The 21,974-nt window shown below is 64.8% G+C and overlaps 1 protein-coding gene and 1 long non-coding RNA gene across 8 annotated transcripts in view; one reads left to right on the forward strand and one right to left on the reverse strand.

Annotated features, from left to right (window-relative positions):
• The window catches only part of OSBP2 (oxysterol binding protein 2), a 73,156-nt gene extending 65,150 nt beyond the window's left edge, over positions 1 to 8,006 (forward strand). For 4 of the 6 annotated variants that reach the window (XM_089775340.1, XM_089775339.1, XM_089775341.1 and 1 more), the window contains 5 exons: positions 2,332 to 2,452; positions 4,156 to 4,259; positions 4,381 to 4,476; positions 4,693 to 4,877; positions 5,418 to 8,006. In XM_089775340.1, the coding sequence (XP_089631466.1) occupies positions 2,332 to 2,452; positions 4,156 to 4,259; positions 4,381 to 4,476; positions 4,693 to 4,877; positions 5,418 to 5,877 (966 nt within the window). In that variant the 3' untranslated portion in view covers positions 5,878 to 8,006. The remainder of the gene's footprint in view (positions 1 to 2,331; positions 2,453 to 4,155; positions 4,260 to 4,380; positions 4,477 to 4,692; positions 4,878 to 5,417) is intronic. The other 2 variants (XM_075897883.2, XM_075897884.2) reach the window with 1 other exon arrangement.
• LOC142818450 (uncharacterized) lies at positions 414 to 21,535 on the reverse strand. 2 transcript variants are annotated; one of them, XR_012895916.2, is made up of 3 exons: positions 21,367 to 21,535; positions 11,455 to 11,626; positions 414 to 1,098 (listed from the first exon to the last, which is right to left on the reverse strand). It is a non-coding gene; the product is annotated as an uncharacterized LOC142818450 (long non-coding RNA). The 2 variants fall into 2 exon arrangements; XR_012895917.2 differs by having other exon boundaries at positions 414 to 1,590.
• Positions 21,536 to 21,974: the final 439 nt, after the last annotated feature.

Consider the following 21,974-nt stretch of genomic DNA (forward strand, 5'->3'; position numbering starts at 1 on the left):
GGGGAAAAGCGTCCCTGCCAAGCCAGATGCTCTTTTCTGCAAATGCTTCATGGAAAACTTTTCTGTGAAAAGCATTTGCAGGAAATCATGCCAGTGTGGACGCAGCCAAGGAGCTGCCCGGGAAGGCGTCTGAACCAATAGCTCTCACCTTTGAAACGTCACGGGCTTCGGGAGAGATCCTAGAAGACTGGAAAGGGGTAAATCTAGAGTCCGTATTGGAAATCAGGACAGCCCAGGGGATTGCAGACCCGTCACCTTGACTTCTACATAGGGACGTAAGCTGAGACGTAAAAGCTATTGGCTAGTCAAGGGACTCGTTGACTCGTCGCCGCCCCACAGAGGCAGCAAGGGCGGGCGGGCAGGAGCCAGCTCAAAGACCGGTTACCCCAGCACCGTCTCCGCAGGAGGCAGGGGGAGGCAGGGGCCAGACGCGAGCTGGGAATCAGCTGCTTGCCGGCTCACGCCCAGCCCCGCCTCTGCTTTTTAAATGGATTAAGAACCGACAGGCTGTTAATACACGTCAAAGGCTAAAGCGCATGCAGAGCAAGCCTGGAGAGCGAATTCCCAGCTCGCCTGGGGTCCCCCGCACTGCCACCAGCCTTTTCAATGGAGTAAGAGCCCAGCCAGGCGCTAGCCCCACGGCGGCTCCCCACTTACCGACTAGCTGATGGAAAATCCATCGATTAGATGATTAAACTAAATGTAACGGCCCTACTTCTGTGCCAGGAAAGATAACGGAGCAAATCATTCAGGGACCCCTTTGCAAGCCTCTAGAGGACGGGCTCTAGCTTTCTTTGACAGGGTAAGGAGCCTTGTGGCTAAAGGGGAAGTGGTCGGTGTAGTGTATCCGAACTTTAATGGCCTCCTTACCAGTAAACTAGGCAAATACACCCAGCTGAGGCGACTACAAGGTGGGTGCAGAACTGGCTGGATAACCGTTCCCAGAGAGTCGTTATTAACAGTTCTCAGTCTGAGGGCGGCACCAGGAGCTCCAAGTCTGTGTTGGGGCCGGTTCTGGCCAATGTCTCCATCGATGATTTCGATAATGGCGCAGAGGGGACACAGTTTGCGGCGGACACAAGGCCGGAGGGCAGCGTTCTAATTCACAACGATAGCGGAGAAACGGTCGGAGGTAAAGATCATGAAATTCAATAGGGACAAATGCAGAGTCAGTTTCACGCCCGCAGAATGGGAAGCCACGGTCTAGGAAGGAGCACGGCAGAAAGGGACCCCGGGGCAGAGTGCTACGGGAGAGTCAGTGTGACAGGATTGTAAAAAAGCCAGCATGATTTGGGGATAAAGAGTCCTGTCGCACCTTATAGCCACCGGACTCCTTGTCGCTTTTGCAGATCCAGACTAGCACGGCCACCCCTCGGATACATGATTTGGGGAGGCATTTACAGGAGTGGTGAGAGCAAGACACGAGAAGTCATTCTTCCGCTCTACTCTGCGCTGGTTAGGCCTCAGCTGGAGTGTTGTGTCCAGTTCTGGGCACCGCATTTCAAGAAGGATGTGGAGAAATTGGAGAGGGTCCAGAGAAGAGCGACAAGAATGATGAAAGGTCGAGAGAACAGGAGCTGTGAGGGAAGGCTGAAAGAATTGGGTTTGTTTAGTTTAGAAAAGACAGAGGGGACATGAGAGCAGTTTTCAGGTATCTAAAAGGGTATCATAAGGAGGAGGGAGAAAACGTGTTCTTCCTGGCCTCTGGGGATAGAACAAGCAGCAATGGGCTTAAACTGCAGCAAGGGAGGTTGAGGTTGGACATTAGGAAAAAGTTCCTGCCTGTCCGGGTGGTTAAACGCTGGAATAAATTGCCCAGGGGGGTTGTGGAATCCCCATCCGTGGAGATACTGAAGAGCAGGTTGGACAGACGCCTGTCGGCTGGGCTGGCCCAGTGTGTCTCAAGCAGTGGTAGGAGTACCCTTGGGGTACGCGAGAGAAGTCTGGCGGGGTACGTCCGCACAACTGAAATTTGGAGACAACTGAATGTGTGTGTGAAGTTTGACAGCGCTTGATTAGTTCTCTACTTTTTACACCCAAACTTTCATCGCCCGCCCGGCTCCCATTAAGTGGTTTAAACATTGTCTGAAACCTGTAGGTACCCAGGGTACTTTATAAACAGAAGTCGAGAAACACGGTTTTAGGCTGCAGCAGCGTGATACCCGTCAGGAAGTCAGACCACGTCCCTCTCTTGCAGCCCCCAGGCATTCCCGCCCACTCCGAGTCTGGCTCCCGGCCCGCGGTACCAACGGCGGGTCCCCCCTCCCCCCGGCGTGGGGCTTTGCTTCCTGCCCTGCGCCTGCGTAACGCTGCTTTCGCCTTGTCTCGCAGGTCAGCCACCACCCGCCGGCCGCGGCCCATCACGTGTATTCCAAGCGCGGCTGGACGCTGTGGCAGGAGATCACCATCGCCAGCAAGTTCCGGGGCAAATACCTCTCCATCATGCCCCTGGGTGAGTGCCGAGCCGGCGGGATGCTGCGTGCCACGGTCCCGCGGTGCTTCGGGACGAATTGCTCGCTGCTTGTCCCGGCATCGGGCTGCAGCTGCACCGCAGGCTCGTGGGAGCCCAAAGCATTCGCGCTCTGCCCGGCGCACGGCTGGGGCTGGCGCGTGGCCACGTGCAGGCTCAGTGGCGGCCAGGCCCCTGTTCTCGGGGCCGGTGCAGTGAATGTGGGTCCCCTCGGGGGCGGGTTATCTGGCCCCTCGCCCAGGACAAGCTGCCTTGCACCAGTAACCCCTCCTCTGGCGGCAGCAGCTGGGGCCTCCGTCTCCCGGGGAGAACCGGCCTGCGGGCGAGGGTCCGTGCCCGGCTCTGCAGTGCCAGGGTTGGGGATCTTGCTCCAGGGACGTGCGGGGGAGGAATCTGGCAGCTGGCTCCAGGCTGGGGCACACCCGGACGGCAGCCAGAGCTGGGGCTGTATGCCGCCCTCATGCACGCACCGCGTCACTGTGACTGTGCCCCTCTCCCCTCGCGCTAGCAGCTGGTGCAGGGTTCCCCCTCCTCCCCCATCACTGTGACCCCCTGCGGCGCTTCCCCTGCAGGGCACAGTGCCAGGCCACGCCCCCCGCTTTAGCCCTGCCCCCTGGGCGGTCCCAGGGAATTCCCGCCCCGCCCACTTCCCCGCAGCCGGGACCGCGGTGCCACTGTTCCTACCACGGCCCCCGGTCCGGCTCCGGAGGCCGCTCGGGGGCCCAGCCGGCGGGGACGAGCGCCTGCCCCCGCAGCCCCGTTCTCCCGCTGGGACGTACGAGCACGGCCAAGGGCGGCCAGCGTGCTGGGTTAAGCTGCTCGAGCGGCGCCAGGAGCAGCTTGCACCCAGGCTGGCTCCCGCGAAGTCGGCAACGCTCAGCCAGCGGCCCCCTCCCCGGGTGGGGGCTGATCAGCGCTCCCTGCGCAGGACTCGGCGAGGATCGCGTGCGCACAGACACGGTACCGGCAGGGGTGTGCAGAGCCCCGCGCCGCTCCGCCAGCACGTGGTGGGTGTGGCTGACGGCACGACGGGCACCGCCCCTGCCCCCCGACCTTGCAGCCTGATGCGGCTCCAACAGCCAGTAGAATAGGGGGGTTATGGCTGCTCAGAGGTACAGCCCAGCCTGGGTTCAATGTGCGCATCAGAGTAGGGGGCTGGCAGCCTCAGATCCCTTGGGGCGGGGGCCATGGGCCCCTGAACCCCCCACACTCGGCTCAGTCTCTTCTCTTCAAGACTGCCCTTCTCCCAAACCAGACCACCCCCCCAGGTAGCCACGCCCCTTCCCCTGGCCAGGTGGGAACTGGCTGGGCCATGGTCTAGGGCACACGAGGGCCTCAGGGCGACCCCCCGCCAGGCAGTGCTACAGACCCCGGCCAGCAGGGGTCACCCACAGGCACCAGAGTGGCCAGCCCCCTGCTGTTGGGGACCGCTGCTCTGGGGGGTCCTTCTGCCCCCGGCCTGCCCCCCCGGTGGGATTCCTCCTGGGAGCCAGGCTGAGCGGGGCGCCGGCCACCCCAGCGCCACGCGGAGCAGACCAGGCCGGCCCGGTGTCCGGCTCCTCGTGGGGAGCTGCAGGGCGGGGGGCCTTTCAGCAAACGCCGATGCCGTCATGCTGAGCCTGGCTCGCCCCTGGCTGGCACAGGCCTGCGCCCCCCGCTCAGAGCCTCCCCCTCTGCCGCCACAGGGGCCATCCACCTGGAGTTCCACGCCAGCGGGAACCACTACGTCTGGAGGAAGGTCACCTCCACCGTCCACAACATCATCGTGGGCAAGCTGTGGATCGACCAGGTCAGTGGGGGCCCGCCAGAGCAGGGGGGCTGGCAGGAGAGGCCCCAGCCCCTCCCGCGGGGGGGCGGGGGGGGCTGGCCTTTGCAACCCCCCTCCGTCTGTGCCTCTCTCTCTCCTCCAGTCGGGGGACATCGAGATCATCAACCACACCTCCAAAGATAAATGCCAGCTGAAGTTCACGCCCTACAGCTACTTCTCCAGAGACGTCCCCCGCAAGGTGCGTACCCAGCCCCCCCCGGGGGGGGCAGCAACTAGCGTCCGCTGGGCAGTTATTCGTTTGACACCGTGCTGGCCACGCCGTGGGCCCCCGGCGCTCACGTAGCTCCGGTGTCGCATTCCGTGGCGAGATCCCCGGCCACGTGCGCCTGCCCGCGGCCCGCCCCCCTGTCCAGCCGGCTGCAAGCGCCTGCGTGTGGTTTTCTCCCGGCGCCAGGTGACGGGCGTGGTCACGGACGCCGAGGGGAAGGCGCATTACGTCATGTCGGGCACGTGGGACGAAGCCATGGAGTGCTCCAAGATCATGCACAGCAGCCACGGCGGCACCAGCTCGGAGGGCAAGCAGAAAACCGTCTACCAGACGCTGGCCCCCAGGGTCCTGTGGAAGAAATACCCGCTCCCGTGAGTGCCCTGCCGTGCGGGGCGCCGGGGGCTGGGCGGTAGCTTGCCTGAGAACGGGCGAGGCTAGCGCAGTGTTTCTTAAACTGTGTGGTGCGCCACGAGGCACTCGGAGGTGTGCCGCGGAGAGCGGAGTTCAAAATGGCCACCCTTAAAGGGGCAGGCAACTTTTTTTTTTCTCGGTAACTCCCCCCCCCCCCCCTTACACAGAAATCCTTGCTGTTCCTCCTCAAAATTGTTTTGTGTCCCTTGGTCTTAAAAAGTTTACAACACACTGGGCTAGGGGTGTTCTGCCAATCCAGCAGGAGCAGGGGAGGCTGCCTTGCAAACGGGGCTAGCCCGGGTCCAGGGAGCGGTTTCCATCGGGGGCCTGGTTCCCTCCCGCGTCCTCGCGCTGCGCCGAGGGGCCTGGGTGGGCGCGCGGCCCCCAAGGCTGGCAGTCCTCGGCGTGCAGCTGCTCTCCGGTGGCTTGGCCTCTGCCCCGGGCCAGCAGCAGGGCGGGGAGCAGGCTGCCCCCAGCCTGACCCGGCCCTCGTCCCGCAGGGAGAACGCCGAGAACATGTACTTCTTCTCCGACCTGGCCCTGACGCTGAACGAGCCCGAGGAGCGCGTGGCCCCCACGGACAGCCGGCTCAGGCCTGACCAGCGGCTCATGGAGAACGGCAGGTGGGACGAGGCCAACGTGGAGAAGCAGAGGCTGGAGGAGAAGCAAAGGGCCGTGCGGCGGCAGCGGGAGGCGGAGGCCGTGGAGGCGCTGGAGGAAGGTGAGGCAGGGGCCGGGGTCCCAGTAGCGCAGGGGCCGAGGGCAGGCAGGCAGGCCCCGTGCCGCCTGCCCGACCCTCCTGCTGTGCTCTCCCCAGGCAAGGACTACGAAGGCTACGTCCCGCTGTGGTTCGAGAGGAAGGTGGACGCCATGACGGGGGAGCTGATCTGCGTGTACAAGGGTGGCTACTGGGAAGCCAAGGAGAAACAGGACTGGCACCTCTGCCCCAGTATCTTCTGAGCGGCCCCGCGGCGCCGGCAAACCCCCCGCTGCAGAGCAAGGGAACCAGGCGGGACTCCACACCTATTTTTTTATGCACTAATAAACTAGCCGTGTGGGTTTTTAGCCGTGGCGGTTTTGTAGCTGCTGCCTAGGGGCGAGGCCACGCCGGAGCCGGAGCCGGGCCGTTATTTATTGCTGCCTCTCTTCCAAAGCCTCAGCTGCGTCACGGAGCCGTCGCCGTCCAAAGATGCCCGCGCCCAGGGAACGATGCGCGGGCGCTGGAGCTCTCCCTGGGGACTCGCTTCCCCCTCCGGGTACGGACGCGGGAGGATGGAATCGGCTCGTTGCGGGTCCCTCTGCCCGGCGACTCCCCCACCGGCGCAGGTGCTTCTCCGGCCCCTCCCGGCGCTGCCCGCCGGCCCAGCTAGGAACTCGACTTTTCCCGACGCTAACGGGGCTTTCCAAGCTGCAATACAGTCTCCACCGAGATGCTTTTCGGGGAGGTTTGGGTTTGGTGCCGACTTGGGCGCCCGCTGTGCCTCGCGGGAGCAGGCCCCCTCCCCGAGCCGGGTCTGGGCTCTGAGCTGCCCCAGGCCCGGCGGGACAGGGCACGGTGGGTTCCCGAGCGGGCCGCTGGAGGTGCAGGGCGCCCGGCGAGCTCTGGGAGACCCTGCAGGGCAGACGCCCCCCCCTTTGCCCGGTCCCAGGGCTTCCTTTCACTCCCACCCCCACCGGGCCACTGATGGCAGGGCCGGTCGGTGCCAGCTGCAGAAGAGGCTGGTGCTGACCGGGGCTCGGGGCAGGGAGCCGTGCCGGATGCCAGGGCTCCCCGGTGCTGAGCACGGCCCCAGACCTGGGGCGGCCCCGAGCCAAGCAGCAGCTGTCCCAGGTGCCCCGCTCTAACGAAAGCAGGGCCCACTGGGACCCACCTGCCCTTGGTTCCCAGCAGGTAGCAGGTGAGCCCCGGGCCTGGACTGTTCCGACTCTGCAGCTGCCATTGAGACCCCCTGGCCACGGGCTACCCCAGAGCAGCCGCCCGCTGCTGCCCGTCCTTCCTCCCTCCCCGGTATCCCCGCCTTTGGCTGGGGGTGGCCCAGCCGTGGGGTCCTGCTGCTCTCCCCCCACGGACCAGCCGCTGCGCCCTGGGGGCCAACAGCAAAGCAGGTAGCGGGCCGCGAGGCCCCCGGCCACACCAGCCCCATGCGCGGGGGAGAGACTTAGCAATAATGAACTTGGCGGGCACGGGGAAACCCGTCTCCTCGGCCCGTTCCAACGCAGGGACCCGCAGACGGCCGGTTATTCTGCTTCCACGTCTCTGGTACGCAATAAATGGAAACCAATGAAGGCCGGTCTGGCTGGCTGAGGTTTCCTGGGGCCCCCCGCGGCGTCTTCCCGCTTCTCACAGGTAGGCTAGTTCTAAACGAGCGGGGGAGGGGGTCCAGGTAACTGCTTCGTTAACTAAGTAACACTTGCTCCCCAGCCCAATGCTTCCCCTTGGCAAAGCTGGCGAAAGCCCGGCATTTAGACTCGGGGCGAGGCCAGGCAGTTCACAGCTAGCTCGGGGGCCGTCTCCGCCACGAAGGGCAGAGCGTTTCGCGGGTGCTTCTGGCCACGGTCGCTGCAGCTGGGCCCCACGCCGCAGGGCGGGGAGAACACACCCACTGTGGCGGGTCGCTTGGGCTCGGTTTGCTGGGCAGGCGGGCACTCGGTATTCCAGACCCCAGAACGCGTCCCGCCATCCCCTCCCGCACGGGCGCCGGTTGTTTCGGAACAAGCACTAGAAGTACAGCTCTGGACAAGGCCGCGTGGGTCAGCCCAGCGCTTGGCAAGTTCGGAAAGACCCCGCGAGCCGGGGCCCCAATGCTCGTGCGGCTAAAAGAGGTGCAAAGCGAAATGCAGGGTTGGCACCACAGCGCCCAGCGCTTTCTGCTCTACCTTGAGCCAAGGCCCCGGTGCGAAACCCGCCCCCGGCACCACGGAGTGACAGCTCGCCGGGCGCACCGCGCCCTTCCCAGGACCGCTCTCCTGCCTCGTGCGCCTGCCCCCGAGGATGCTCATGTCACTCCTGTAAATGCTCTCGACTGTGCATCTTGGAACTGACTCGCCTACCCAGTAATAAAACTTGGGGTCAGGAGTTTTAAAATGCACCCTGCTGCCGTGTGGTCACTTGCGCCGCTGGGCATGGGGCATGCTCTGGGGGGGGGGGGGGTTGGAGGAGGGTTTTGGGGGGAGGTCTGAGTGTTTCCTATGGGGATTAGGCACTGATAGAGTTCAAGGAGCAGGTCACTGGATTCCCCAGGTTTCTCATCATACTTACAATATGATGGGGGCTAATTTAGCTGCAACTCATCAGGAAAAAGATCTTGAGTCATTGTGGATCGTTCTCTGAAGACGCCCGCGCAGTGTACAGGGGCAGGCAAAAAAGCAAACAGGATGTGAGGAATCATTAACAAAGGGATAGAGAATATGACAGAGAATATCTTACTGCCCCTGTATAAATCCATGGCACGCCCGGAACGCTGCATACAGGTGTGGGCTCCTCATCTCCAAAAAGATCTACTGGCATTAGAAAAGGTTCAGAGAAGGGCAACTAAAATTATTCAGGGTTTGGAACGGGTCCCATATGAGGAGAGGTTAAAGCGATTGGGACTTTTCAGCCTGGAAAAGAGGAGACTGATGGGGGATAGGATAGAGGTCTATAAAATCATGAGTGGTGTGGAGAGGGCCGATAAAGAAAAGTTATTTATTAGTTCCCTAAATAGAAGAACTAGAGGACACCAAATGAAATGAATGGGTGGCAGGTTTAAAACTAATAAAAGAAAGTTCTTCTTCACACAGCGTGTAGTCAACCTGTGGAACTCCCTAGCGGCACGCAGCGTAGCCGGGGCCCGGGGGGGGAGTCCCCAGCTCCCCCCTGCCCCTACGGGGGAGTCCCCAGCTCCTCCCAGCCCCTAGCGGCACGCAGCGTAGCCGGGGCCGGCGGGGGAGTCCCCGGCTCCCCCCAGACCCCTAGCGGCACGCAGCGTGGCCGGGGGCCGGCGGGGGAGTCCCCGGCTCCCCCCAGACCCCTAGCGGCACGCAGCGTGGCCGGGGGCCGGCGGGGGAGTCCCCGGCTCCCCCCAGACCCCTAGCGGCACGCAGCGTGGCCGGGGCCGGCGGGGGAGTCCCCGGCTCCCCCCAGACCCCTAGCGGCACGCAGCGTGGCCGGGGGCCGGCGGGGGAGTCCCCGGCTCCCCCCAGACCCCTAGCGGCACGCAGCGTGGCCGGGGGCCGGCGGGGGAGTCCCCGGCTCCCCCCAGACCCCTAGCGGCACGCAGCGTGGCCGGGGGCCGGCGGGGGAGTCCCCGGCTCCCCCCAGACCCCTAGCGGCACGCAGCGTGGCCGGGGGCCGGCGGGGGAGTCCCCGGCTCCCCCCAGACCCCTAGCGGCACGCAGCGTGGCCGGGGGCCGGCGGGGGAGTCCCCGGCTCCCCCCAGACCCCTAGCGGCACGCAGCGTGGCCGGGGGCCGGCGGGGGAGTCCCCGGCTCCCCCCAGACCCCTAGCGGCACGCAGCGTGGCCGGGGCCGGCGGGGGAGTCCCCGGCTCCCCCGAGACCCCTAGCGGGACGCAGCGTGGCCGGGGCCAGCTCCGACGTGGCTCCCTGGGGGTACCCTGCTGCGCCGGGAGCGCGGCGTAACGCCTGTCGGTGCAGCCGGAGGGGCGGGGGTCCCACCGCTGACCGAGCGGGGAGGGGCACTCGCGTACCAGCGGAACTGCTGGCTGCGCTCTTGGGAGCCGGCGACCGCGCTTCGTCCGACCGGCCCCTTCCTCCCTCATCGGATGGTGTAGCTGGGGGCCGGCTGTGCTGCCTACCCATGCAGGGCCAGGGCCGTGCAGGGGAGCACCCCCCCCCCCGTCCCTGCCATGGTGTCCTGGAAATCCAACCACCCCCCTCAGCGAGTGTTTCACGCCGTGCAAGGTCCCGCAGTCACAACTGCAACCGACGGTCACGTGGCCTTTCCTGCCTGCGTCCAAGCGACACGTTAACGCTGCCCTTGGGAAGGTGTTTGCATGGCCCCGGCCCTGATTTACTAACTCCCCCCATCGCTACAGGCTGGCTGGGGCAGCGATCAAGCTAGCGGGGCTGGATTTATCACGTCTAGCATGGGCAGCGATCAAGCTAGCGGGGCTGGATTTATCGCGTCTAGCATGGGCAGCGATCAAGCTAGCGGGGCTGGATTTATCACGTCTAGCATGGGCAGCGATCAAGCTAGCGGGGCTGGATTTATCACGTCTAGCATGGGCAGCGATCAAGCTAGCGGGGGTGGATTTATCACGTCTAGCATGGGCAGCGATCAAGCTAGCGGGGGGTGGATTTATCACGTCTAGCATGGGCAGCGATCAAGCTAGTGGGGCTGGATTTATCACATCTAGCATGGGCAGCAATCAAGCTAGTGGGGTGGATTTATCACGTCTAGCATGGGCAGCGATCAAGCTAGCGGGGGTGGATTTATCACGTCTAGCATGGGCACAATCAATCGACTGCCGATCCCACTCCTGTACTCCACTTCAACGAGCAGCCCCAGTGAGTCGACGGGAGAGAATTCCCAGTCGGCACATTGCAGAGAGGAGCCCGCGGTACGTAGATCTACGTACGTCGGCTTCAGCGCCGTTACTCAGACAGCTGAAGTTGCATCACTTCTACCGATCTCCCGGGGTAGCGTGAATATCTCAACTCCGGGGTGGACCGCCTGATCCACGGTTGATACAAGCCCCATCTTCTGAGGGTATTACAGTATTTGGAGCAGTGTTTCTCAACCTGAATTCAATTCACACGCTAATGGACTCAATCGAGATACGGGCTGGTGGGGACCCTGCCACTGAAGGTGCTAACAGCTCTCGGAGTGGTACCCTTCCTGTCTCAGCAATCTAGCTATTGACTTCGATCTGTATCTACTGAGGTTCAAGTACCCATTCTCCAGATACTTAATGATACCTTGTCCCGTCCCGTCCCCTCCTCCTTCCTTTTTCCTTTCTCTTCCCCTCTCGTATTTATTTCCAGTTTTCATATCCCCTACTCATAACTCCAGTCATCTGAAGAAGGGGGCTGTGCCCACGACAGCTCACGATCCCATCTCTGTGTTTTGTTCGTCTATAAAGTGCTGCCAGACCGTTTGTTGTTTTTTAATAAAGTACCCCTTTTTAAAAATTAGATATAAGTATCCCCAATAGCCACGGTTTTCAGACACATGTTTTGTTTCGACCATTGCAACACATTTGTTGAAACCGCTTAATGGGAGCCGGGCGGGTGATGAAATGTTTGGGTGTAAAAAGTACAAAACTAATAAAGTGCTGTGAAACTTCACACCCACATTGAGTTTTCTCCAAATTTCAGTTGTTAACGAACCCCCCCGCCTTCTGACCGGTACATCACTAACAGCGCTAGAACCAGAGGCCATAGTTTAACGCGTAAGCTCAGACAAAATGCTGAGAAGACCCTAGAGATGCAAGACAACCAAAATGGCACCTTCGTATTTAACTGCGTTTCCTGACAGGCGAGCCCCTGAGACGTTGGCAGGCCTCTGAACGCCTTTCTCCCCCCGAAACTGACTCACCAGCGCGTCTGTGAACATCTGCTGGGGGTGTCCATTGGCTCGCGCGCCGTCCTTTCCGTGGGATGGTGAAGTCTCAGGTCTGGATCGCTTTCACTGAAATAGCCTTCCACCAATTCCTCCCCCGGGGCCCAGTCCGGATGGAAATGGCAGCCCGCCTTGCCTCCTCCGCTCGCTGGAACAGAAAGTGACTCTCAGCACGTTCCAAGCCCTCCCTGGAAATGCGCTTGGCCCGATTATTTTCCCAACAGGTGTCTGGGTCGTTCAAATCCACCCTCAGTCCCATCAGCTCCCCCTTTTAGCTGTACTCAGAGACTTTCAGCTGGCCTGCTTCTCACCTAGGGCCGTAAACAAGTCACTGCTCTAGGATCGAGGTCTCTAAATGTGACAGGTGTGGAAAACGTGATTTATGTATTCCCACAATATAAGAACTAGGGGCAGCAAATGAATAGGCAGCAGGTTTCAAACCAACAAAAGGACATTTTTCGTCCTTCAGTGCACAGTTAACCAGTGGAACTCCTTGCCACAGGATGCGGTGAAGGCTAGAACGTTACCAGGGTTCAAAAAAGAGCTGGATAGATTCATGGAGGTGAGGTCCAGCAATGGCTGTTAGCCAGGATGGGTAGGAAGCGTGTCCCTAGTAAGGATGTTAAAGACTAGTTGACTATCCGATACGCATTTGCTTATCGAACAGTAATGGCGACTAGTCAATTCCCCCCTCCCAATGCTGCCTCTATGAGACAGAGGCACCCAGAGGGGAGGAAGGGGCGCTGTCACTCTGAAACAGTGACACTCCTGTCACCTCTGTGGGTATTCAAGGGGGCAGCCCTGGAGCCCGGGAGGTTCTCCGCAGCATTTCTCCAGCTGAGCCCGGGGCCCGGGAAGTGCTGCGTGGGATTTGCGGGGACCTCGGCCTCAGCTGGGGGGTCCCCAGGCTCCCCTCTGAATCGCGTGGAACTGATCAGCTGCGTGGCTGCTCCCCCTTTGAAACAGCTGCCTCCGCATGATTCAAAGGGGCAGGGGAGCACGGAGCCGGGGGCCAGCGGGGGACTCTGAGTCTGCCACTGACCCCGGTCTCGAAATGCACAAGAGCCCCCCTCGTGCATTTCAAAGCAGGCGAGTCAGTGGCCCGGGGCTGACGGGGTTCAGCATTCCTGGCTGGAAATGTACAAGAGCCCCTCCTGGAGGAACGCGGACGTGCCCATCGACTGGTCCAGGGGGTGTCAACTTCTTTTTAATACAGTACCCCTTGTTCCAAATGTCAGATCTATAAAGCACCCCCAGTCCCTACAGTTTTCAGGCAAACAATTTTTTTTCTACCATCGCAACACATTTGTTTAAACAACTTCATCGTAGCCGGGCGGGCGATGAAATTTGGGGGTGAAAAGGCCCAAACGAATCAAGCGCTGTCAAACTTCACACTCAAATTCCGTGTTCTCCAAACGCCAGTGGTGGGGAGGTGCCCTCCAGACGTCTCTCGGGTCCCCCCGAGGGCGCTCGGACCCCTGCTTGAGAAACACTGGCCTAGTCAAAAACATCCTGGCTGCGTCTAGACGGGCATGACTTTGCGGAAATGCTTTTAATGGAAACATTTTTCTGTTAAAATATTTCCGCAAAAGAGCGTCTCGATTGGCAGGGATGCTTTTGCGCAAAAGCATCCGTGGCCGGTATAGACGCGGTTTTGCGCAAGGAAGCTCCGGCGGCCATTTTCACCATCGGGGCTTCCTTACGCAAGGTGTCTGTCTACACTAGCCCTCTTATGCAAGTATCTTACGCGAGAGGGCTTCTCCCTGAGCACCCAACTCTACCAGGCTGGGCCCCCCAGGCTCTGGGGCGGAGAGGGCTATGTAGTGGGGGCAGCCCCGATGGAGCGATCAATGGAAACTCCACCAGCCCACGGTCGGAGTGGAACAGCCCTACCCCTGCCCCACAGAAAAATCAATTGGGGGGCGGGCTCGCTAACCCCACTGCGCCTCTGCCCCCCTGTCCTCCAGCCCATGGGAGGAGCAGCTTGTAAGGCAGCCCCCCCCCCGCCAGGCACCGGCTCCTGCCCCCCCTCCCTTGCTGCCTCTGTCTCAGAGGCAGCAAGGGGGGGCAATGTGAGCTGCCCACTCCACCCCCCTTGTGCAGGCCAGTCAGTGCCCCCCCGCCCCAGCTGCTCACCCCTGCACGAGGGCTGCCCGGGGGCTGTGCAGCAGCGGCCCCACCCCGCCCTGGCGGATTGAGCACCTGTGGAGCCGGGCGGAGGGGGTGGGACTGGCAGCCCCCGCAGTGTAAGGCTTCTCCCGCACGGCCCGCACCTCGGGGTCGTGCTTCCTACCCCCCCCCCAGCCATGCACTGGCCAAAGCTTGGCAATAGCCCCCCCGGGCACAGCACAGCCCAGGGAACCGCTTGGCCAAGGCCCGGCTTGCAAGGTCTGCCAGGGGTGCCCTGCTAATGCCTGGCTTGCACTCTTGGGGGGGGGTTGCACGGCTCGTGCCCGCCTTGCACTCTTGGGGGGGGGTTGCACGGCTCGTGCCCGCCTTGCACTCTTGGGGGGGGGTTGCACGGCTCGTGCCCGCCTTGCACTCTTGGGGGGGGGGTTGCACGGCTAATGCCCGGCTTGCACTCTTGGGGGGGGGGTTGCACGGCTCATACCCGCTTTGCACTCTTGGGGGGGGGGGTTGCACGGCTAATGCCCGGCTTGCACTCTTGGGGGGGGGTTGCACGGCTCATACCCGCTTTGCACTCTTGGGGGGGGTTGCACGGCTAATGCCCGCCTTGCACTCTTGGGGGGGGGGTTGCACGGCTCATACCCGCTTTGCACTCTTGGGGGGGGGTTGCACGGCTAATGCCCGGCTTGCACTCTCGGGGGGGGTTGCACGGCTAGTGCCCGCCTTGCACTCTCGGGGGGGTTGCACGGCTAATGCCCGGCTTGCACTCTTGGGGGGGGGGTTGCACGGCTCATACCCGCCTTGCACTCTTGGGGGGGGGGTTGCACGGCTCATACCCGCTTTGCACTCTTGGGGGGGTTGCACGGCTAGTGCCCGGCTTGCAATCTCGGGGGGGGGGGGTTGCACGGCTAGTGCCCGGCTTGCACTCTCGGGGGGGGTTGCACGGCTCATACCCGCCTTGCACTCTTGGGGGGGGGTTGCATGGCTCATACCCGCCTTGCACTCTCTGCGGGGGGGGGGGTTGCACGGCTCATACCCGCCTTGCACTCTCGAGGGGGGGGGTTGCCCGGCTCATACCCGCCTTGCACTCTTGGGGGGGGGTTGCATGGCTCATACCCGCCTTGCACTCTCTGCGGGGGGGGGGGGGGTTGCACGGCTCATACCCGCCTTGCACTCTCTGCGGGGGGGGGGTTGCTCGGCTCATGCCCGCCTTGCACTCTCGGGGGGGGTTGCACGGCTCATACCCGCCTTGCACTCTCGAGGGGGGGGTTGCCCGGCTCATACCCGCCTTGCACTCTCTGCGGGGGGGGGGGGTTGCACGGCTCATACCCGCCTTGCACTCTCGGGGGGGGTTGCTCGGCTCATGCCCGCCTTGCACTCTCGGGGGGGGGTTGCACGGCTCATGCCCGCCTTGCACTCTCGGGGGGGGGTTGCACGGCTCATGCCCGCCTTGCACTCTCGGGAGGGGGTTGCACGGCTCATACCCGCCTTGCACTCTCTGCGGGGGGGGGTTGCACGGCTCATACCCGCCTTGCACTCTCGAGGGGGGGGTTTGCACGGCTCATGCCCGCCTTGCACTCTCTGCGGGGGGTTGCACGGCTCATGCCCGCCTTGCACTCTCGGGGGGGGGTTGCACGGCTCATACCCGCCTTGCACTCCGGGGGGGGGGGGTTGCACGGCTCATACCCGCCTTGCACTCTCGGGGGGGTTGCACGGCTCATGCCCGCCTTGCACTCTCGGGGGGGGGGGGGGTTGCACGGCTCATGCCCGCCTTGCACTCTCGGGGGGGGGGTTGCACGGCTCATACCCGCCTTGCACTCTCTGCGGGGGGGGGTTGCACGGCTCATACCCGCCTTGCACTCTCGGGGGGGGTTGCACGGCTCATGCCCGCCTTGCACTCTCGGGGGGGGGGTTGCACGGCTCATACCCGCCTTGCACTCTCGAGGGGGGGGTTTGCACGGCTCATGCCCGCCTTGCACTCTCGGGGGGGGTTGCACGGCTCATGCCCGCCTTGCACTCTCGGGGGGGGGTTGCACGGCTCATGCCCGCCTTGCACTCTCGGGGGGGGGGGGGTTGCACGGCTCATGCCCGCCTTGCACTCTCGGGGGGGTTGCACGGCTCATACCCGCCTTGCACTCTCTGCGGGGGGGGTTTGCACGGCTCATACCCGCCTTGCACTCTCGGGGGGGGTTGCACGGCTCATACCCGCCTTGCACTCTCGGGGGGGGTTGCACGGCTCATGCCCGCCTTGCACTCTCGGGGGGGGTTGCTCGGCTCATGCCCGCCTTGCACTCTCGGGGGGGGTTGCACGGCTCATGCCCGCCTTGCACTCTCGGGGGGGGGTTGCTCGGCCCATGCCCGCCTTGCACTCTCGGGGGGGGTTGCACGGCTCATGCCCGCCTTGCACTCTCGAGGGGGGGGTTGCCCGGCTCATACCCGCCTTGCACTCTCTGCGGGGGGGGAGGTTGCACGGCTCATACCCGCCTTGCACTCTCGAGGGGGGGGGGTTGCACGGCTCATGCCCGCCTTGCACTCTCGGGGGGGGGGTTGCACGGCTCATACCCGCCTTGCACTCTCGGGGGGGGTTGCACGGCTCATGCCCGCCTTGCACTCTCGGGGGGGTTGCACGGCTCATACCCGCCTTGCACTCTCGGGGGGGTTGCACGGCTCATGCCCGCCTTGCACTCTCGGGGGGGGGGGGTTGCACGGCTCATGCCCGCCTTGCACTCTCGGGGGGGGTTGCACGGCTCATACCCGCCTTGCACTCTCGGGGGGGGGTTGCACGGCTCATACCCGCCTTGCACTCTCGGGGGGGGTTGCACGGCTCATACCCGCCTTGCACTCTCGGGGGGGGGTTGCACGGCTCATGCCCGCCTTGCACTCTCGGGGGGGGGTTGCACGGCTCATGCCCGCCTTGCACTCTCGGGGGGGGGTTGCACGGCTCATACCCGCCTTGCACTCTCGGGGGGGGTTGCACGGCTCATACCCGCCTTGCACTCTCGGGGGGGGGTTGCACGGCTCATACCCGCCTTGCACTCTCGGGGGGGGGTTGCACGGCTCATACCCGCCTTGCATTCTCTGCGGGGGGGTTTGCACGGCTCATACCCGCCTTGCACTCTCGGGGGGGGGGGGTTGCACGGCTCATACCCGCCTTGCACTCTCGGGGGGGGGTTGCACGGCTCATGCCCGCCTTGCACTCTCGGGGGGGGGTTGCACGGCTCATACCCGCCTTGCACTCTCGGGGGGGGGTTGCACGGCTCATACCCGCCTTGCACTCTCGGGGGGGGTTGCACGGCTCATACCCGCCTTGCACTCTCGGGGGGGGTTGCACGGCTCATGCCCGCCTTGCACTCTCGGGGGGGTTGCACGGCTCATACCCGCCTTGCACTCTCGGGGGGGGTTGCACGGCTCATACCCGCCTTGCACTCTCGGGGGGGGGGGGTTGCACGGCTCATACCCGCCTTGCACTCTCGGGGGGGTTGCACGGCTCATACCCGCCTTGCACTCTCGGGGGGGGGTTGCACGGCTCATGCCCGCCTTGCACTCTCGGGGGGGGGGTTGCACGGCTCATACCCGCCTTGCACTCTCGGGGGGGGGTTGCACGGCTCATGCCCGCCTTGCACTCTCGGGGGGGTTGCACGGCTCATACCCGCCTTGCACTCTCGGGGGGGGGTTGCACGGCTCATACCCGCCTTGCACTCTCGGGGGGGTTGCACGGCTCATACCCGCCTTGCACTCTCGGGGGGGGGTTGCACGGCTCATACCCGCCTTGCACTCTCGGGGGGGTTGCACGGCTCATACCCGCCTTGCACTCTCGGGGGGGGGGGGTTGCACGGCTCATACCCGCCTTGCACTCTCGGGGGGGTTGCACGGCTCATACCCGCCTTGCACTCTCGGGGGGGGTTGCACGGCTCCTGCCCGCCTTGCACTCTCGGGGGGGGGTTGCACGGCTCATGCCCGCCTTGCACTCTCGGGGGGGGGTTGCACGGCTCATGCCCGCCTTGCACTCTCGGGGGGGGGTTGCACGGCTCATACCCGCCTTGCACTCTCGGGGGGGGGTTGCACGGCTCATACCCGCCTTGCACTCTCGGGGGGGGGTTGCACGGCTCATACCCGCCTTGCACTCTCGGGGGGGGGGGGTTGCACGGCTCATACCCGCCTTGCACTCTCGGGGGGGTTGCACGGCTCATGCCCGCCTTGCACTCTCGGGGGGGGGTTGCACGGCTCATACCCGCCTTGCACTCTCGGGGGGGGGGTTGCACGGCTCATGCCCGCCTTGCACTCTCGGGGGGGGGTTGCACGGCTCATACCCGCCTTGCACTCTCGGGGGGGGGTTGCACGGCTCATGCCCGCCTTGCACTCTCGGGGGGGGGTTGCACGGCTCATACCCGCCTTGCACTCCGGGGGGGGGTTGCACGGCTCATACCCGCCTTGCACTCTCGGGGGGGTTGCACGGCTCATACCCGCCTTGCACTCCGGGGGGGGGGGTTGCACGGCTCATACCCGCCTTGCACTCCGGGGGGGGGGGGGGGGTTGCACGGCTCATACCCGCCTTGCACTCCGGGGGGGGGATGCACGGCTCATACCCGCCTTGCACTCTCGGGGGGGGGTTGCACGGCTCATACCCGCCTTGCACTCTCGGGGGGGGGTTGCACGGCTCATACCCGCCTTGCACTCTCGGGGGGGGGTTGCACGGCTCATACCCGCCTTGCACTCCGGGGGGGGGGTTGCACGGCTCATACCCGCCTTGCACTCTCGGGGGGGGGTTGCACGGCTCATACCCGCCTTGCACTCTCGGGGGGGGTTGCACGGCTCATACCCGCCTTGCACTCTCGGGGGGGGGGTTGCACGGCTCATACCCGCCTTGCACTCTCGGGGGGGGGTTGCACGGCTCATACCCGCCTTGCACTCTCGGGGGGGGGTTGCACGGCTCATACCCGCCTTGCACTCTCGGGGGGGGGGGTTGCATGGCTCATACCCGCCTTGCACTCTCGGGGGGGGGTTGCACGGCTCATACCCGCCTTGCACTCTCGGGGGGGGGGGGTTGCACGGCTCATACCCGCCTTGCACTCTCGGGGGGGTTGCACGGCTCATACCCGCCTTGCACTCTCGGGGGGGTTGCACGGCTCATACCCGCCTTGCACTCTCAGGGGGGGTTGCACGGCTCATACCCGCCTTGCACTCTCGGGGGGGGGTTGCACGGCTCATACCCGCCTTGCACTCTCGGGGGGGGGGGGGTTGCACGGCTCATGCCCGCCTTGCACTCTCGGGGGGGGGTTGCACGGCTCATACTCGCCTTGCACTCTCGGGGGGGGGTTGCACGGCTCATACCCGCCTTGCACTCTCGGGGGGGTTGCACGGCTCATACCCGCCTTGCACTCTCGGGGGGGGGGTTGCACGGCTCATACCCGCCTTGCACTCTCGGGGGGGGTTGCACGGCTCATACCCGCCTTGCACTCTCGGGGGGGGTTGCACGGCTCATGCCCGCCTTGCACTCTCGGGGGGGGGGGGGTTGCACGGCTCATACCCGCCTTGCACTCTCGGGGGGGGGTTGCACGGCTCATACCCGCCTTGCACTCTCGGGGGGGGTTGCACGGCTCATACCCGGCTTGCACTCTCGGGGGGGGTTGCACGGCTCATGCCCGCCTTGCACTCTCGGGGGGGGGTTGCACGGCTCATACCCGCCTTGCACTCTCGGGGGGGGGTTGCACGGCTCATGCCCGCCTTGCACTCTCGGGGGGGGGTTGCACGGCTCATGCCCGCCTTGCACTCTCGGGGGGGGGTTGCACGGCTCATACCCGCCTTGCACTCTCGGGGGGGGGTTGCACGGCTCATACCCGCCTTGCACTCCGGGGGGGGTTGCACGGCTCATACCCGCCTTGCACTCTCGGGGGGGCTTGCACGGCTCATACCCGCCTTGCACTCTCGGGGGGGGGTTGCACGGCTCATACCCGCCTTGCACTCCGGGGGGGGGGGTTGCACGGCTCATACCCGCCTTGCACTCCGGGGGGGGGGGTTGCACGGCTCATACCCGCCTTGCACTCCGGGGGGGGGGTTGCACGGCTCATACCCGCCTTGCACTCTCGGGGGGGGGTTGCACGGCTCATACCCGCCTTGCACTCTCGGGGGGGGGTTGCACGGCTCATACCCGCCTTGCACTCTCGGGGGGGGGTTGCACGGCTCATACCCGCCTTGCACTCTCGGGGGGGGGTTGCACGGCTCATACCCGCCTTGCACTCCGGGGGGGTTGCACGGCTCATACCCGCCTTGCACTCTCGGGGGGGGGTTGCACGGCTCATACCCGCCTTGCACTCTCGGGGGGGGTTGCACGGCTCATACCCGCCTTGCACTCTCGGGGGGGTTGCACGGCTCATACCCGCCTTGCACTCTCGGGGGGGGGTTGCACGGCTCATACCCGCCTTGCACTCTCGGGGGGGGTTGCACGGCTCATACCCGCCTTGCACTCTCGGGGGGGGGTTGCACGGCTCATACCCGCCTTGCACTCTCGGGGGGGGTTGCACGGCTCATACCCGCCTTGCACTCTCGGGGGGGGGTTGCACGGCTCATACCCGCCTTGCACTCTCGGGGGGGGGTTGCACGGCTCATACCCGCCTTGCACTCTCGGGGGGGGTTGCACGGCTCATACCCGCCTTGCACTCTCGGGGGGGTTGCACGGCTCATACCCGCCTTGCACTCTCGGGGGGGTTGCACGGCTCATGCCCGCCTTGCACTCTCGGGGGGGGGTTGCACGGCTCATACTCGCCTTGCACTCTCGGGGGGGGGTTGCACGGCTCATACCCGCCTTGCACTCTCGGGGGGGGGTTGCACGGCTCATACCCGCCTTGCACTCTCGGGGGGGGGGGGTTGCACGGCTCATACCCGCCTTGCACTCTCGGGGGGGGTTGCACGGCTCATACCCGCCTTGCACTCTCGGGGGGGGTTGCACGGCTCATGCCCGCCTTGCACTCTCGGGGGGGGGGTTGCACGGCTCATACCCGCCTTGCACTCTCGGGGGGGGGGTTGCACGGCTCATGCCCGCCTTGCACTCTCGGGGGGGGTTGCACGGCTCATACCCGCCTTGCACTCTCGGGGGGGGGTTGCACGGCTCATACCCGCCTTGCACTCTCGGGGGGGGTTGCACGGCTCATGCCCGCCTTGCACTCTCGGGGGGGGTTGCACGGCTCATACCCGCCTTGCACTCTCGGGGGGGGTTGCACGGCTCATACCCGCCTTGCACTCTCGGGGGGGGGGGGTTGCACGGCTCATACCCGCCTTGCACTCTCGGGGGGGGGGGGGGTTGCACGGCTCATACCCGCCTTGCACTCTCGGGGGGGGGGGGTTGCACGGCTCATGCCCGCCTTGCACTCTCGGGGGGGGTTGCACGGCTCATACCCGCCTTGCACTCTCGGGGGGGGGTTGCACGGCTCATGCCCGCCTTGCACTCTCGGGGGGGGGTTGCACGGCTCATGCCCGCCTTGCACTCTCGGGGGGGGGGGGTTGCACGGCGCATACCCGCCTTGCACTCTCGGGGGGGGTTGCACGGCGCATACCCGCCTTGCAATTTCTGCGGGGGGGGGGGGGTTGCACCTTAGGCCCGCTGCAAACTCCTGCGGCCGGAGGCGTCGCTCCCGGCCCGGGGCGCGTCGGGCTGAGCTCGGGGCGGCCCCTGAGCGAACACGGGCCAGGCCCCTGCCCGGGAGGGGGGGGCGAATTTTCCTCCTCCCTAGGGCTCGCGCTCGGGGGGGGGGGGGGGGGCAGTACCGTGCGCCCGCGCTGCAGCCCTGCCCGGCGGAGACGCTTCCCGCCGCCGCGGGCCAGGTGGCGCCTCGCGCCCGCCAATGAGCCGCCGCGTTCCACCGTTGCTGCGCGACCCCCGCCGGGGCGTTCCACAGCCGTTGCCCGGCCCGGCGCGCGCCGCCTGCAGGTGCGTCAGCCCCGCCCCCCGGCGCCCGCCAGGTGCTACAGCGGGGCGCGCGCAGCGCTGGCTGTAGGCCCGGATCAGCGCTGCTCATTGTGGGAAACTGAGGCACCTGGCGCTGCGGGGGGGCATGCACCCGGGTCTGGCCTGCGATCGGCGCTGCTCAGCGCAGTCCTGGGCCAGGGGCCGTGGCCAGCGTTTGCAGCTGGTGCAAAAGTTCTCAAAAGAGTTTGCAGCAAAAGATGCAAAAAGGCTGCAAAGGGGCGCCACGGGGACCCCCCAGCACTGTGGGCCGGGCCACACCAGGGCAGGTGCCAGTCAGCCTCCTTCAAAGAACAGGAGGACTAGGAGTCATGCAAGGAAATTAATAGACAGCAGATTTACAATTAAAGACCATTTTTCTTCAGAGCCAACCTGTGGAACTCCTTGCCAGAGGACGCTGCGAAGGCCA

Source organism: Pelodiscus sinensis, chromosome Z (assembly GCF_052426305.1).
Source record: "Pelodiscus sinensis isolate ZL-2025 chromosome Z, ASM5242630v1, whole genome shotgun sequence".
Lineage (NCBI taxonomy): Eukaryota > Metazoa > Chordata > Testudines > Trionychidae > Pelodiscus > Pelodiscus sinensis.